This window comes from Heloderma suspectum, chromosome 2 (genome assembly GCF_057233095.1).
Source record: "Heloderma suspectum isolate Gila_16-S chromosome 2, 16-S_ref, whole genome shotgun sequence".
NCBI lineage: Eukaryota > Metazoa > Chordata > Lepidosauria > Squamata > Helodermatidae > Heloderma > Heloderma suspectum.
In genome coordinates this window covers 314,860,537-314,878,606 of record NC_139459.1, presented here as the reverse complement: position 1 = coordinate 314,878,606, position 18,070 = coordinate 314,860,537, and the positions used below count along the sequence as shown (strand labels likewise).

Below are 18,070 nucleotides of genomic sequence, written 5' to 3'. Positions count from 1 at the left end.
GAGCACACTCCGGGAGAGAGCGCAGGACAGGAAGGCCTGGCGTGCTATGGTCCATGGGGTCACGAAGAGTCGGACACGGCTGAACGACAACAACCTAGCCGTGGCAGTCCGTCAGACCGCAGAGGGGCAGAGCAGAGAAACGGGGCTATTCCATCAGCTCTGCTGAGAAACCAGCGGCCTCTCTCTCAAGCATCACCCAGCGGCAGCCGCCCCGTCAGGCGACCTGGATGGCTTCCGTCCCATCTCCGCATGAGGACTGTGACTTCAAGAACTGACGCCCGAGCTCGCCTTTCTCCTCCTCCTCCTCCCCCTCCCCGCGCGTCCCTTTCGCGCCTCGTCTTTTAGCTCGCAAGCCCGCGGGCGGGGACCCTCCCCTCGCTACTGATCTGTAAGCTGCTCCGAGAGCCTTTGAGGCTGGAGAGCGGGGAAACATGGGCAACAACCATCATATTTTAATTCAGGGCTGAGCTCCGACATGAAGCCAAGTTCAGACTGAGATCTGGTTCGAACGGTCAAGGACAGGCAGCAGGCAGGGCAGAGCGGCGTCCGAGCGGCGGGTCTGGACGGGGTGGTCCCGCCCCGCCCGGCCGGGCCCCGCCTCCTCCCGCGCCTGCTCTCGGCCGGCGGAGGCGCCTCGTCTCTCCCCGCCGCCCGCGTCTCGGTCCTCCCCGGGTGTGGCGCGCGGCCTGGCCGGCAGGGGTCGCCGTGAGGCCGGGCTTCGGGGTCGCCGGAGGGGCAAGTCCGCTCTTGCCTCGCGGCGGGGCGAGCCGTCATATGACCACGACGCGCGGAGCGAGAGGGAGCAGCAGCCGCCGCCGGAGTCGGCCCGAGGCGCCGTCGTGACGGAGACGACGCGGGGCGAGACGGGCGCAGAGGGAGCGGGGTAGAGCGACGGAGACGCGGCCGGGCTGCTGCTTGTCGCCGCCGCCATGCTGGCGTTGTTGTCTCGGCTGCTGGACTGGTTCCGGTCGCTGTTCTGGAAGGAGGAGATGGAGCTGACGCTGGTCGGGCTGCAGTACTCGGGCAAGACCACCTTCGTCAACGTCATCGCGGTGAGACACCCCGACGCGCCCCCGCGGGGCCCCTCGCCTCGCCTCCCCGCGCGCCGGCCCTGGGCGCCCCCGGCCTGCCCGAGCTTGGGGCGAAGGTGGCCTGCGGGGGTGGGCGGCTGCTCCTCTTGCTGCCCCCCCGCTCCTCCCCGCGTGTGGCGCCGGCCCTCCGCTGGACGTGCGCCACGGGGTCGAGCGCGCCTCTTAGTTGTTTTGTTAACAGTGCGGACGCGGCAGCGCGCTCTGGGAGGGGTAAATGCTTTTGTATGGGCTGCAGGGGCTGAGTTGCATATTTGAATGTTGCCCCATGCGGGGTAACCCCCCCCCCATAACACCCCGTCCTAGCACGTAAGAAAATAGCATCCCAGGAAGAAGGTTTCATCTTTGCCAGGATATGCACGTTCTACGTGCATGGAGTGAGTGGGCTTTCCCTTGGTGGGAGGACCATGGGGTCGTGCAACCTCTCACCTGTAGCCTGCAAGTTAAAGTTCTGGAAACGTGTTATTCCTTAATTCATGAACTGGGCTTGGGTGAAGTGTCGTTGGGATGGGTGGGGCTGAGCCAGAGGCAGGTTGCCTCTTTACCCAATTCATTGTCCTTACGCAATTTAAGCAGCTCTTGAGGAAGGATGTGGAGGGGAGCCTTGCCTTGCCTAGTTGTGACTTTGGCAGATCTGAAGCTCATTGCATATCAAGTGCTGCTTGGGATGGGCATGATCAGGAGCTCTGCCTCCCTCCCCAGCCTTGCAGCTGCTGTGATCCTGACTCTTCGTGGGGTGTGGCTTTCCCAAAGAGAACCCTTCACTCTGTGCAGTGAGCAGAGGTACCCTGAGATGCTTTATCCTACTTTCCTTTCCTTTGGAGATGAGTTCCCGAGCCTGCCCCTCTTTGGAAGAAGTTATGGCAGGGTGTGTTGGCCCAGACTGCTAGTGCCACATAATGCAAGATCACTGTGCCCTCAGGAGAATGGTCTGAAGGTGCCTCATGTAGTTCACTTTAAGTAAAGCTGGCCCAGCCACTACTCAGAGACTATCCAGGAACTCTGTATATGTCTGGCTTTTTCTGGGAAGGGTGAAAAATAAATGTAGCAGTTACTCATCAATATACTGTTATTTGTTATAAAGCAATTTATGTGAGTTGGAGTTCCTGCCTGTTGTTGTTTCTCATCTAAATGAATCTAGAGGCCCTTTAATGAGAAATTGGGTATCTGTTTACTTCATCCATGTACAGGTGTTCATATGAGCGCCCCTGTTCTATCTTGACATTATTCTACCTTCCAAGCAGTTACAATCACTATGTTCTGTACCCTGAGCATGTTTACCTTGATGGAACTTGAAGTGAATTCGATGGGGTTTACTCTCAAGCAAGTTTGCATAAATTGTAATCCTAATCTGGAAAACCCACCAATACCATTACATCCCTTGAGGTGCAATCCTATGCATGCTTAGACAGAAAAAGTCCTACAACTACCAACATTTCCCAACAAGCCATGCTGGCTGGGGAATGCTGGGAGTTGTAGGACTTTTTTCTGTCTAAGCATGCATAGGATTGCACCCTTAACTATTAATATGGGTTACAGTCATACAGGCATAGGTAAAGCCTATGTTATATGTAGGAAAGTATCAGTCCCCAAATACTGTATCTATGGTTTAGCAATATGAGTGATGAGTCAGTCGTGTTCAGTGATAACTTATTTCTATCAAGCTATTTTGAATATGCATTTGTAACACGGGCTTGTTATCTTTTAGCATGCCTTTTGTACGTGCAATTGATTTAATTTTAAAACAGTGTTTTCCTCCCTCCTATTGTTTTGGTGTGTATGTATAGTGATTCCAAGTAGTCTTAGTTATGGTTAGTTGGGGGCCACTTCTTATGGAACACTTAGTTAAAAATAAACAGGCTTGATTTGGTCTGTGTGCCATTACAAAGTTTCCTCCTGGAAGGTCAAAGTAACTTTTTTTTTACAATGCAGCAACAATAGGAGGGTGGGGGTGAGTTGCTGATGGAAACCTGTTTGTAATTAGATGAGACATGCCTCCACAAAGGGTGCAGAATGTGCCTCTCTCAGTTTGGCTATTAACTTGTTTATCTATGCAGAAGTTGGCTCATAAAAGGCTTTGTTAGCCTCTTTCTAAATGACTGATTGCATCAGTATAACAAATAGAAGATGCTATGTTTTCCTGACTTTGTGGTGTGTCAGTGCTGCATATCCCTTGAAATGGAACAATATTCTCCACTAGATTAAAGCTTAAAGTTGTTCTGTCTTTTAAGTAAACCAGCACCCTCTTCTTAGTACACTTAAGAGGCAAACCTATCTGGGAGGCTCCTGAATATCAGTGCTCTGCCGGGCTGCTGCCACCAGGGTGGGTGGAGCGATCAAGGCAGTTTTTGCCTCTCCATCCTCCTTTTAAAATGTGTCCACTAGACAGGCCTCTGAACCTGTCTAGTGGAGTCATGGGGGCAGGGCTGAAGAGTCCATAGGATGGAGTGTATTCTGGCCTCTCCTCCTCCCTCCTCTCCCCGATCACTGGAACACCCCCTTTCCCCTCTCCCCAAAGTCTCATTTGCGACCTCTGGTAGCAGCTGCCACAGTTATTTCCAGGGCAGCTGTGAAGGGGCAGGGGGAGGGATTGGAACGCAGGGTCCTCCCCCCCGAGGTTATAGCAGTGTTTATGGCCTCAGGAGGGGGACTTTGAAAAATCCAAAGGCCCCTGGGAATTTCTCCCAAGACCATAGGATTGTACCTTTAAGGTCTTTGTGCTTTGGTAGACCTGATGCTGCAGTGAGCTGTTGTCAGTGCTGTAGCTTGTAGTGGAGGCACTTTGCTGCATTAATAGATCTACGTTGGATCAGGCCAAAGGCCTATCTAGCCCAGCCTTCTGTTCCCACTGTGGCCAGCCAGATGCCTATGGGAAGCCCACAAGTAGAATATTATGAGAGGAAAAACCTTCTCCCTATCCACTTTCTCCACATCATGCATAATGTTACATACTTCTACCATGCCCCTCTCCCTTACCCTTTTTCTAAGTTAAAATAATTGCTCCAGCCCCTTGATTAGTTTGGTTGCTCTTTACTGATTTTTCCAGCTCTTTGTTTAGATTTAGTCTATAATATGCTTCTAAGCTGTACAGCTACAATATAAGCTAAGTACAGCTTCCTCAAGGCCTGGGAAATGCTTCTTGATCTGTGCTGGCAGCATGGCAGGCCATATAATGAACTTTGCCTGTAGATATTTTGCTGCTGTTTGCTGCTGCTGCTTAGACCTTGCCTGGGTCGTGGTTATGAAACTTCTGAGGGAGGGGGTCTTGTGAATGAGATCTGAAGTTGATTTGATTTCATTACCTCTGAATCAGAAGTGCATATAGCAAAGGGTAAGCAAAAATATCTGTAGAACTAAGCTATCCTTCCTAGAACTTGAGTGCTGAGGAGGGTATTTGGTATGACAAGGGGCTGAAGTTTTTCCAAGGTGTTACTATTTAGTTTTATCTGACCCTTGATTGCACTTCAAAATACTTCCAGGTAACTTGTTTGTTATTTTTAAATGAGTTAACTGTTGAATTTTAATGGTAAAGCAAAAAGGCCATGTTGGCATGGTGACGGGTGCTGGTCTCTTGCTCTATGTCTTGAGAGGGAAACGCTTATTGCATTGTTAGCTTCCTTTCAAAGTAACATCTACAATGTAAGCAGATACTTTCTGGTAACCTTTCACAAGAATTGGCAGCTACCTTAAACTTGGCATATGTAGTTGACTTTATGTAACAAACATATCACTGGATGATAAAGCTTTAAATAGAACATTTTTGTTCTTATTAACGATTCAGGTAATTGGAAGCAAACCTGGTTGAGTTAGAAGGAGCAGCTTCTCTGGAAAAACATACTTCTCCTTCTGTAAATTGAGGTATAGTTGATGAGAGCATTTCAAAACTACATAGAAGAATTATATCATTTCCACCCAACAATTGGTATATCACAAAGCCAAACTGGGATAACATAAACCAGAATGATGTCCATTAAATACTGGAAGCCATTAACATCCCCCCCCCCTTCCCCTCGCCGATTCCCAAGAATCAGCATTGGAGATCTAGGCACCCAGGTGATCAAGCACTGGATGTCTTTCCATCCCTGGTTAAGGGAGGTTCATGTATTATTATGTAGGAAATAACAGGCATATACATACTTCCATCCTTTGTACAATATGTGTACAAGTGCTTTAGGGTGAAAGGCAAGTGACAAGAGGAGAAGCAGATAGGAAATCCCTGGCTTTTTTTGATGGTAGACTTAGTTGCCAAATGAATGAAATGATAGCTTGTACTTCCTCCGTTCACATAATAATGCCACTTCCACAGAGTGGAACAGTTTTGACTGTTTGCCAAATGTCTTTGGAAGCAGCACTTTTCAGATGTGACAAAATACCTCCTTGGTTACGTGGAAATTGCATACGTTCAGGAATGGCCCTTTGTATAAAATTAAAAATAAAAGTGTAACTCTCTACTTCTTACAGTAGAAGTATGAATCATTGGAAGGCATGAGGAGGGATTGGTTATGCTACTTGAAGTTGTCTAGCTTATTGCCCAGATTTTAACACATCTCTAGACTTATCTGGGTGAAAGCTATTAAATATGTATGCTTACAACTGTGTTCCTGGGTGAAATAAAAGAGCATTGTTAGTCCCACTATTAAGCAACAATGGTTTGTCTATCTTGCTGACACTTGGACTGCATGTTAGTGATGACGGGACTCTCTACAGTGCAGTAGTTGCAACCGATAAGGCTGCTTAGGTGATACTATGGTTTTTACTTTCATTTTGGTATTAGGGATCCATTGTTAAGATCGATGTTCAGCACTTTCCCAAGGCAAGTAAAAATTCTTGTCGGCTAAAAGCTTGCCAAACTCAGTGCTCATGTGGTTATATATAGGTATATTTCAGATAAATATAATTTTTTATATTTATCTGAAATTTTCATTAATAGAAAAGACATGGCTGATGCTACCAATTCTTGAAAATGTATTGAACTCTCTACCTTATTATTCCATCAGTAATATGGTCAGTAATTTTTGTGTTGTGGGCATGGCTATTGCTTGAGAATTGAAGTACCATTGGGGTATAAATAGCTGGTTGGCTGTGGTTAGTAAAAAATGTGTCTAGGTGGGGACATTTATTCTCAATTTAATCTAGAAATGAATATGGCTGCAATCCGATAACACTTCCCTGGGAGTAAGTTCAGTTGAACTCTGTGGGGCTTCCTTCTGAATAGACACATGTAGGTTTGCAGTATAAAAGATATATGTTGGCAGGATAGTAAATATGTGGTGGTAACTTATCTGGAGTTATGTGTGAGGCTAAAATATCATTCTTCCAAAACTTAATTGTACTTTCATATACGCTTAATGATACCAAGTGCCCTCCTGATCAGTTCCAATAGTACTAAACTGGCTTAAATGCAGGCAGGATGGGACTAAATGCTTTGTGAGTTGCGTTCCTAAGCCTTTCAATACTAGGAGAAAACCTTATCATTGCACAGAGTAGGCTTCTATCCAGTCATCAGCTAAACTGGATTATGACTTGTTTTCCAGACAGATATAACAATAACATGACTCATGAAAGATGATCTAATGAAGCTGAAGTCTGCATTTGTTGCAAGATGCTCCCTGATCCATCTGAAATGAGACTATTTAAGGCCGCTGAAACTATTTATTATTGCTAATCAAAAAAGTTGATTTAGCAAGTTAATAGTTTACTTTTTTTTTAAAAAAAAATGCATCTACGTGTTAATCCATTAAAAGATATTAATTTAAAACTAAATAAAGCAAAGGTTGCATAGCTCTATCTTCTCTTCCTCTAACCTTGTTCAACATCGTTGGCAGTAGCTGACCGGCCACTGGCGCTTCTTAGCTCTTCCCTAACTTGCAGTAGTTGGGGGCTAGCGCACACACTCGAGGTTGAGCCTGAAAAGTGGAAACCTTGATGTATGAAGGATTAGTAAGGAGAAGCTTGGCCTGTTTGCAGTAACATTGCAGACCTTTTGTGTAGGGTCTCCAAATGGCTTATGCAGGACCTACGACACGTTGCAGTTGTGGGTGGGAATGGAAGTGATGAGGGAAATCATGAAGTGGCTTTTGCAGGAGTCAGATGACAGCTCTGTACACTTTATCACAAGTGGTGATGAAACTATATACCTACAGATGCAAGCTTGAACTATCTGTACATTTGAGTTAAAACACACTTGTGAATAAATCAACAGAATCCACTAAGCAAATAATAAAATAAAGATCTGAATCTGCCCACATGCACTAATGTTAATCATCGTGGCATGTGGGCCTCAAAGGGGAGAAAATGACTCTCCTGGTTTCACTGAATGGGGAGGTGCTGATGTGCACATACTACCAGGCAAGGATTTTTTTCCAAGCAAGCCTGACCATGAGATACGCAAATCTTGTATCTCCTACTCATCCAGATAGTTAATATCACTTCCTTATTCATGACAAGAAGTGTGACATTTAATCTCTGTATCTAGGAATATACTTTGTTTGGATTGCCTGTATTTCATAACCTTTTTATGGCAAGCAAGGTATTTCCTTAAGTGATTATGGGCAGCTTTGGACAATTGTGTTCATATGACATAATCATTGCTGGACCAGAGGCTTAGGATCCTGGAGAAAATTCTGTCTTTTTTTAGTAAGAAATATTCTTGGCTTGCTTAATAGCTTTTAGAGTAATACTGTTAGTGTTGCTATTGGACGAGAAGCAGTACGCTGCAGAAAGTGAGATTGTTCTTTCATTGTTGTTGTTCAGTCGTTCAGTCATGTCCGACTCTTCGTGACCCCATGGACCATAGCACGCCAGGCCTTCCTGTCCTGCGCTCTCTCCCGGAGCGTGCTCAAGTTCATATTCATTGCATCCGTGATGCTATCTAGCCATCTCATCCTCTGCCGTCCCCTTCTCCTTTGGCCTTCAGTCTTTCCCAGCATCAGGGTCTTTTCCAGGGAGTTTTCTCTTCGCATCAGGTGGCCAAAATATTTGAGCTTCAGCTTCATTATCTGTCCTTCCAATGAGCACTCAGGGTTGATTTCCTTTAGGATGGACTGATTGGACCTCCTTGCAGTCCAGGGGACTCGTAAGAGTCTTCTCCAGCACCACAGTTCGAAAGCATCAATTCTTCGGCGCTCAGCCTTCCTTATAGTCCAGCTCTCACAGCCATACATTACTACTGGGAAAACCATAGCTTTGATTAGACGGACCTTTGTCGGCAAGGTGATGTCTCTGCTTCTTACTATGCTGTCTAGGTTTGCCATAGCTTTCCTCCCCAGGAGCAAGCGTCTTTTAATTTCATGGCTACAGTCACCGTCTGCGGTGATCTTGGAGCCCAAGAAAGTAAAATCTGTCACTGCTTCCATTTCTTCCCCTTCTAGATGCCAGGAAGTGATGGGGCCAGATGCCATGATCTTCGTTTTTTTAATGTTGAGTTTCAAACCAGCTTTTGCACTGTCCTCTTTCACCCTCAACAAGAGGCTCTTGAGATCCTCTTCGCTTTCTGCCATTAGGGTGGTATCGTCTGCATATCGGAGGTTGTTGATAATTCTCCCAGCAATCTTAATTCCGACCTCTGATTCAACCAACCCGGCATTTCTCATGATGTACTCTGCATATAAGTTAAATAAGCAGGGTGACAATATGCAGCCTTGTCGTACTCCTTTCCCAATTTTGAGCCAATCGGTTGTTCCATCTCTGGTTCTTACTGTTGCTTCTTGACCCTCGTACAGGTTTCTCAGGAGACAGGTAAGGTGGTCTGGTACTCCCATCACTTTCAGAATTTGCCACAGTTTGTTGTGATCCACACAATCAAAGGCTTTAGCGTAGTCAATGAAGCATAAATAGACGTTTTTCTGGAATTCTCTTGCTTTCTCCATGATGCAGCGAATGTTGGCGATTTGATCTCTAGTTCCTCTGCCTCTTCGAAACCCAGCTTGTACTTCCGGTAGTTCTCGGTTCGCATACTGCTGAAGCCTAGCTTGTAGGATTTTGAGCATCACCTTGCTGGCATGTGAAATGAGCGCAATTGTGCGGTAGTTTGAACACTCTTTGGCGTTGCCCTTCTTTGGAATTGGAATGTAAACTGACCTTTTCCAGTCTTGTGGCCACTGTTGAGTGTTCCAGATTTGTTGACATATTGAATGCAGCACTTTAACAGCATCATCTTTTAGGATTTTAAATAGTTCGGCTGGAATACTGTCATCTCCGCTAGCTTTGTTGTTACTAATGCTTCCTAAGGCCTACTTGACTTCACTCTCTAGGATGTCCGGCTCAAGTACAGTGACCGCACTATCATGGCTATCAGGGACATTCAGATCTTTCCTGTATAGTTCTTCTGTGTATTCTTGCCACCTCTTCTTAATCTCATCTGCTTCTGTTAGGTCCCTGCCTTCTTTGTCCTTTATCATGCCCGTCTTTGCACAAAACGTTCCCTTGAGATCTCCAATTTTCTTGAAGAGATCTCTAGTCTTTCCCATTCTGTTGTTTTCCTCGATTTCTTTGCATTGTTCATTTAAGAAGGCCTTCTTGTCTCTCCTTGCTATTCTCTGGAACTCTGCATTCAGTTGGGTATATCTTCCCCTTTCTCCCTTGCTTTTCGCTTCCCTTCTTTCCTCAGCTACTTGTAAAGCCTCATCAGACAGCCACTTGGCTTTCTTGCATTTCTTTTTCTTTGGGATGGATTTCGTTGCTGCCTTCTGAACAATGTTATGGACCTCCGTCCATAGTTCCTCAGGCACTCTGTCTATCAGGTCTAATCCCTGAAATCTATTCCTCACCTCCACTGTATATTCATCAGGGATATGATTTAGGTCATACCTGAATGGTTTAGTGGTTTTCCCGACATTCTTCATTTAAGCCGAAATTTTGCAAGAAGCAGCTCATGATCTGAGCCACAGTCAGCTCCAGGTCTTGTTTTTACTGACTGTATGGAGCTTCTCCATCTTTGGCTGCAAAGGACATAATCAATCTGATTTCGATATTGACCATCTGGTGATGTCTATGTGTAGAGTCGCCTCTTGTGCTGTTGGAAAAGAGTGTTTGCTATGAACAGCATGTTCTCTTGGCAAAACTCTATTAGCTTTTGTCCTGCTTCATTTTGTACACCAAGGCCATGCTTGCCTGTTATCCCGGTGATTTCTTGATTTCCTACTTTAGCATTCCAATCCCCTATGATGAAGAGGACATCTTTTTTTGGTGTTAGTTCTAGAAGGTGTTGTAGGTCTTCATAGAACCGATCAACCTCAGCTTCTTCAGTCTCAGTGGTTGGGGCATAGACTTGAATTACTGTGATGTTGAATGGTTTGCCTTGGATTCGTACTGAGATCATTCTATCATTTTTAAGATTGTACCCCAGTACTGCTTTTCCCACCCTTTTGTTGACTATGGGTGCTACTCCATTTCTTCTAAGGGATTCTTGCCCACAGTAGTAGATATGATGGTCACCTGAATTAAATTCGCCCATGCCTGTCCATTTTAGTTCGCTGATTCCCAAGATGTCGATGTTCAATCTTGCCATCTCATGTTTGACCACCTCCAGCTTACCTTGATTCATTGATCTTACATTCCAGGTTCCTAAACAATATTGCTCTTTACAGCATCGGATTTTCTTTTCACCACATAAAGTGTGGGCTGAGCAACAGCTTGGATCCACAGTGGTTCCTGGGATAGGTTTTTTTTAGAGCTTCCTGTCTGAGTAACTGGCACAGTTTGTTTCCCTGCTAAGGCAAACTGAATTAAATTTTGTAACCCTCCCTGGGAATTTTATTTAAGGGTACAGAATAAATCCCCCAAATAGAAAATTAAAAGGCTGCTGGTTCATGCACTGAATCCTCTGAACTATTTTGGATCCTAGCTGTCAGCAATTCCAATACAGAATCACTTAAACTAGGATTTCTATGAATAAATCTGAGCTCTCAGTGCTTCAGTTTTTAAAATTTGTTTTAGTAAGTATATAGAGGGAAACATATGAACCAGAAAGGGATATTTACAATTATATGTTATAAATTTCAAATAGTATGTCTAATTGCTGAGGTCTTCCAGCATCTCCAAATCCTGAGGATAATATTGCAAAAGCATCTTGCAACTGGTTTCTGGTTCAGCATCTGGAGATGACAGCTGTTGGGGTGGGGAACTGGGGTTGCATCAGGTGAACAGTAAGGAGCATCTTGTCCATCCAGCATAAAAAGGGAGGCCCATGACCTGCTTTGTCCTTCCACCTGTCCCTTATGCAGGTGATAGAGACCTGAAAGCCTTTGATGTCTCCTTCCCTGGTGGTCCTTGAGCTGGTAAGAGGGATATGTCATTCCTGCCTACATGATAAATATAGCATATAACTTCAGCGTCGTCCTCTAAACTTATACATACCAAGGCGACCTTTAAGATCAGCAGAGGAGGCCTTGCTGATCATTCCAAAATGAACGGAAAGTCAATGTGAAATACCCAGATGACCAGCCTTCTCTGTAGTGGCACCCACCATCTGGAAAACCCTCCCTCTTGGAGTTTGGGAGGCAGAAAACATGACATCTTTCAATCCCCTCCTGAAAACACACTTGTTCACCCAGGCTTTCCCTGGGCTGTAAGTAAGTTAATCATGCTGCTCCATTTTACTGCTCCTTGATTTTTTTTAACTGTAATTGGAAGTGTTTTTAATGCTGTGTTTTAATATTGTTTTTTAATATTGTATTTTAGTACTGTGAACCACTGAGAGATTTTGTTATTCAGTGGTATGTAAATTCCATAAATAACTAAATAAATAACTGGGCATTTGCTTCCGTATCCATCTATGTACAGCTGGCATGTACATAGCTGTGGACATGGGTATTACAGTAGAGGTATTAGAAACAAGGTGAGAATTTCATTAGGTTAGTGATTCGCTAACCTAACGAAATCTCACCTATGCGAGCACTGGGAAGTATTTCAGTCCTTTTTATTCATGCCTTTATGTCTCATCCAGTAAATAAAAATCTATTACTTCATTCTGAAAAGTTCTAACCAGCTTGGTTTCAATAAGTGTATTGTTCACTGAATAGAAGTAGACAAACATGCAGTACTTGTTATGTCCCACAGGCCATTAAACTCCAGCTTTCATTTTTACATTGACCTAGTTCACCTGATTAAAGCAAGCAATGGTAGCTTAAATAACTGGGGATCAAAACAAGCCATTGTGGCTTAAATAAGCCTTGATGGCTTGTTTAAATCACAGTGTGTGTCAGGTACCATTTCCCCTCATTACTTGCCTGGGTGCAGGTTGTTGTTTCGTCCAAACCCGGGCAGCATGGCTTGTTCAAGAGGGAAACAAGGGTTATTTGAGGGTTGTTTCCCCTTCAGACAAGCCATGCAGCTCAGGTTTGGATGACATGACAAGCTGCGCCCGGGGCGGGGGGGCTAATTAGGGAAATGGTGCCTGGCACTCACTGGGCATTAAAATAAGCCATGGTGGCTTGTTTAATAGTGTGAACCTGCCCACTGATTTGTAGCCTGTCTGCTGGCCAAAATGCTACAAGATTAAACCAGATCCCCCACCCTGCAAGCAGAGTTGTATCTTACACCATCTGGGTTATATAAAATCTGTACAAATGGTCAGGATAAATTTTGGTATCTCTAACAGCTGACTTGATTAATTTATAGTGGATATGCCCACAGATATATTCATATTAGGTTAATGACTAACTACAGTATCCCATTCAGTGCTATAAGTATTTGTTGGAATATACTGCTGATTCTTTGAGGACTATTGAATGTTAATTTGTAGTCTTTTTAATGGAAGTGAAGAACTCTGTTGCCTCCAAATGACAAGCCTTGACAACTCCTAGTATTAAGAAATAGCTAAGTAAAATCAGGAGAAATGGAGAGATGGCAAAATTAACAGAAGTTCTACCACTGAGAAAGGTGAAGGTTGTAAAGATTTGAGAAATACTGCTCACAAGTAAATGGATGCTAATTGCCATTCTGTTCTCTTATCTAATTCTTTCCCAGGCACAGGATCATGTGGGCAAATGTAACATGAGAATTGCCACGTCACATTCTAAATGTTCATGGATTATGGTAGCACTTTCTGGAGCTGCAGTAATCTGCTGGTATTGTACATGGTCTATTTTGCCATGCAGTCTTGTATCTGGGGATGGTTAGAAGGATTGGAAAGAGGAGCGGGTGTGGCCAGCCTGCATATATTGATCTGTGGTGCATTTCTAACAAGCCCGTCAATGCTGACCATGTTGTAACCCAGTCTTGGAATTTTCCACCTGAATTTTCTATGCTGAAACTCGCTTTCATCCTTGTAATGACAATATGCTTTGTGTCACTTGTTTTTAAGATGTGTGAAGAAGCCAAAAGAAAAAGCAAGTAAAAATTCAGGCTCAAGTGTGACAAGACAATAGTGAGAGATTATACAGCATGCAGAAAAGGCTTGTCTAATCAGAATCCACTTCTGATGAGGATTTATGTTTCTATGTAGTGCAAGGTGCTTGTATGGTATAGCTTTCATGAGTGCTGAAAGCAAACACCACTGGTGTGTTTATCCCTCAGTCAGTGAGCTGACCTGGCTCATCAGTGTCACTGTGACTCCGTAAGCAGCATGCGTTGATCAGCAGCCATGCTTCTTGTGCTTGCTTAACTTTAAATCCCTAGTTAAGAATGCAGGGCCACACTGCCAGTGAGCAGGAGGGACAATACTCTTAGTGATGCTAGGGGTGTATGAATTCCCCACTGTCTGTTCCGGTGGGGAATCCGTGGGGGGGGGGAGACGATCCGTTCCTCCCCCCCGCGGAATCCTCCAGAGCGGTTCCAAAGAATCCGGCCTCATTTGAATCCGCAGCGGATTTTGCTGACATCCCTAAGTGATACTAATTATGTCACTGAGATCTGTGACTGCAGTAACTGTAAGAGTCTTGACACCTTGCCTCTTATAGCTGAAAGTGCTGAGCTTTCAAAGACCCAGGCACATATCCACATAAAGTGAAGGACTACAACAAGTGTATTGGTCTCCAAGCAGATGACTGTATGTCATTCCAGACAGCTAAAGCCAGCACATGGTGACTTGGGAGGCATAGAGGAACAGCATATGACAGTTTGTGCAAATGTTCTGACATGTGACAGGCACCTGAAAAAAATTACTGTTTGCACCTACTAGAATTGTTTTGAAATATGGGGATGACCAGAAGGTGGTGGTGTATAATTTTACCTGTCGGTTTGTAGTATGTCAAAGTGTTCGTATGAATAGCCCCTATGAGAATACAGTAGTCTTGTGTAGCTGGTGTCAGACTTGGTCCTGGGCGACATAGGTTCAAATCTCCATTCTGCCATGAAGCTCTCTTGGTAACCTTGTGTCAGTCACTGGGCCAGTCTGCATGATCACTGCAGCCCACCATGGCTTATTTAAGCCATGATGGGTTGTGGCATGTGTGGGTGGCCATTTTGAATATTCAGCCCCCAGCATGGGGTTGCCATGGTTTGTTGTGTCCTCTGAACCCCAGTGGCAGGGGTGGTTTGAGAGTTAAACAACTCTCAACCCTAAAACAAGTCATGGGTTTTTTGAGGGTTGTCTAACCCTCAGACAACCGCAGTTGCCTGGGTTCACATGACACAACAAGTCACAGCAAGTTGGGAGCCAGTGGAAACCATACAAAAGTGGTGCCCAGCACAAAGCGACAACTCCCACAGGTAAATTAAGCTGCAGTGGGCTGTTGTGGTGTGTGAACCAGGTCACTATCTTTCACACTATCTCACAGGATTGTTGTGAGGATAAAATGGGGTGGGGGAGAAAACCATGTACATTAACTTGAGCAAGAGATAAATACAAAATAAGCAACTTGCTACTAAGTTTTATCTGAATTGATGGCAGCTATTCGATAGCTGTGAAGTGTGTGACTGTAGAAATGGACACGTTTTAACCTTCATAGTTTAATGTACTTCGTGCATTCAAGAGCTCTAAACTGGGAAGGAGCATCTGAAATTTCAGGCCCAACAGAGCACATTAACTTAAGGAGCCAGCCTGGTACAATAAAATATTGTACATCTCCTGATGGGTAAAGGAGGCTACTAAATTGCCAAACTATGCATACACCAGTGTAAACATATGTGCATCAGTAGGCAGCCCTGCATTGCGCTGGTGCAGTTCTGTCAGGTGGATTGGCCTGTTGGTGTTTCACTTTAAGTGCCACTCTTGTCAATGTTCAGCTATATTAAATACACAGTAATGTAGATTTTCTTACTCAGAGATCACTGTGTTTGTATTTAACAGTTTTTTCATTAGATTAAGGGATCTACACTGTCCTTGAAGTTCTGTTAGAAAACTGTCCTTGTTCAATTATCTAGGTATTAGTCTGTTTTGAGTTTATGAACATAGGGGTCTGGCAGGACCCTGATGCTTGTAAGGCACTAAGCAAACTCCAGAAGTGTCTCCTAAGGATAGGATGTTCCAAGCTTTCACTATTGGTCCTGCTGTTGGATGAAGTATCTGGTACAAGGGTTTAAATACTTGTTATTGCATAAACTGGTTTTGCAACAGTATTGCCCCAGCATTCTGGCACCTCAACTATTTTCAGTGTAGGAATGTTCCAAATACAGTCAAACTACATTGATTTATATGATGTTTCTAGAACCCTCGAAGGGTATGTTTACCTCTTTAAACAGGTTTTGATTATATGCTAGAGTAGGCTAAGTAAATGACTCTCGATAGGACAACTTTCAGAAACATTAACTGCAGTTGCCGCTTTGCATGAGTGGATCAGACTTTAGTTTCAGCACCTTCCTAGGGATTATCACCCTGGATGGTTACCAAAATTACTACACATATCCTGAACAAACTTGAGGGTTAAGTGAGATATGTGAACAATCTGCTTTCAGTGTGAGCAGAGCAAATAATTATAATGGGAGAAGCACCATGTTCTTTAAAGGGAATATTAGTTATTATGTATTCTTATTTTTTTTTGTGCCCCTTCATGCATCACTGCCCTGTTGTGGCGAAGGGGCTTGTGTAACTCAGTGAAGCCATAAGCTATGCTGTGCAGGGCCACCCAAGATGGACAGGTCATGGCAGAGAGTTCTGAGAAAATGTGGTCCGCTGGAGAAGGAAATGGCAACCCACTCCAGGATTCCTGCCAAGAAAACCCCATGGAACGTATCATAAGGCTAAAAGATACGACGCCGGAAGATGAGCCTCTCAGGTCAGAAGGTGTCCAACAGAGGGAATTTCCAAGTAGCGCCAGAAAGAGTGAAGCGGCTGGGCCAAACCCGAAAGGACACTCAGCTGTGGATGTGTCTGGTGGTGAAAAGAAAGTCTGATGCTGTAAAGAACAATATTGTTTAGGAACCTGGAATGTAAGATCAATGAATCAAGGTAAGCTGGAGGTGGTCAAACATGAGATGTCAAGATTGAACATCAACATCTTGGGAATCAGCGAACTCAAATGGACAGGCATGGGCGAATTTAATTCAGGTGACCATCATACCTACTACTGTGGGCAAGAATGCCTTAGAAGAAATGGAGTAGCACTCATAGTCAACAAAAGGGTGGGGAAAGCAGTACTGGGGTACAATCTCAAAAACGATAGAATGATCTCAGTACGAATCCAAGGCAAACCATTCAACATCACAGTAATTCAAGTATATGCCCCAACCACTGAGACTGAAGAAGCTGAGGTTGATCGGTTCTATGAAGACCTACAATACCTTGTAGAACTAACACCAAAAAAAGATGTCCTCTTCATCATAGGGGATTGGAATGCTAAAGTAGGAAGTCAAGAAATCACCGGGATAACAGGCAAGCATGGCCTTGGTGTACAAAATGAAGCAGGACAAAGGCTAATAGCGTTTTGCCAAGAGAACACGCTGATCATAGCAAACACTCTTTTCCAACAGCACAAGAGGCGACTCTACACATGGACATCACCAGATGGTCAATATCGAAATCAGATTATGTCCTTTGCAGCCAAAGATGGAGAAGCTCTGTACAGTCAGTAAAAACAAGACCTGGAGCTGACTGTGGCTCAGATCATGAGCTGCTTCTTGCAAAATTTCAGCTTAAATTGAAGAACGTAGGGAAAACCACTAAACCATTCAGGTATGACCTAAATCATATCCCTTATGAATATACAGTGGAGGTGAGGAATAGATGTAAGGGATTAGACCTGATAGACTGCCTGAGGAACTATGGACAGAGGTCCGTAACATTGTTCAGGAGGCAGCAACAAAATCCATCCCAAAGAAAAAGAAATGCAAGAAAGCCAAGTGGCTGTCTGATGAGGCTTTACAAGTAGCTGAGGAAAGAAGGGAAGGGAAAAGCAAGGGAGAAAGGGGAAGATATACCCAACTGAATGCAGAGTTCCAGAGAATAGCAAGGAGAGACAAGAAGGCCTTCTTAAATGAACAATGCAAAGAAATCGAGGAAAACAACAGAATAGGAAAGACTAGAGATCTTTTCAAGAAAATCGGAGATCTCAAGGGAACGTTTTGTGCAAAGATGGGCATGATAAAGGGCAAAGAAGGCAGGGACCTAACAGAAGCAGATGAGATGAAGTAGAGGTGGAAATAGTACACAGAAGAACTATATAGGAAAGATCTGAATGTCCCTGATAGCCATGATAGTGCAGTCACTGAACTTGAGCCGGACATCCTAGAGAGTGAGGTCAAGTGGGCCTTAGGAAGCATTAGTAACAACAAAGCTAGCAGAGATGACAGTATTACAGCTGAGCTATTTAAAATCCTAAATGATGATGCTGTTAAAGTGCTACACTCAGTATGCCAACAAATTTGGAACACTCAACAGTGGCCGCAAGACTGGAAATGGTCAGTTTACATTCCAATTCCAAAGAAGGGCAATGCCAAAGAGTGTTCAAACTACCGTACAATTGTGCTCATTTCACATGCCAGCAAGGTGATGCTCAAAATCCTGCAAGCTAGGCTTCAGCAGTATGTGAACCGAGAACTACCGGAAGTACAAGCGGGGTTTCGAAGAGGCAGAGGAACTAGAGATCAAATCGCCAACATTTGCT

The 18,070-nt window shown here is 44.4% G+C and overlaps 1 protein-coding gene across 1 annotated transcript in view; it reads left to right on the top strand.

The window, feature by feature from the left end:
- Positions 1-754: 754 nt before the first annotated feature.
- ARL8B (ARF like GTPase 8B) overlaps positions 755-18,070 on the top strand; it is a 35,323-nt gene continuing 18,007 nt past the window's right edge. The window contains exon 1 of the mRNA XM_084840303.1: positions 755-1,052. Coding sequence (XP_084696429.1) covers positions 930-1,052 — 123 coding nt within the window. The 5' untranslated portion in view covers positions 755-929. The remainder of the gene's footprint in view (positions 1,053-18,070) is intronic.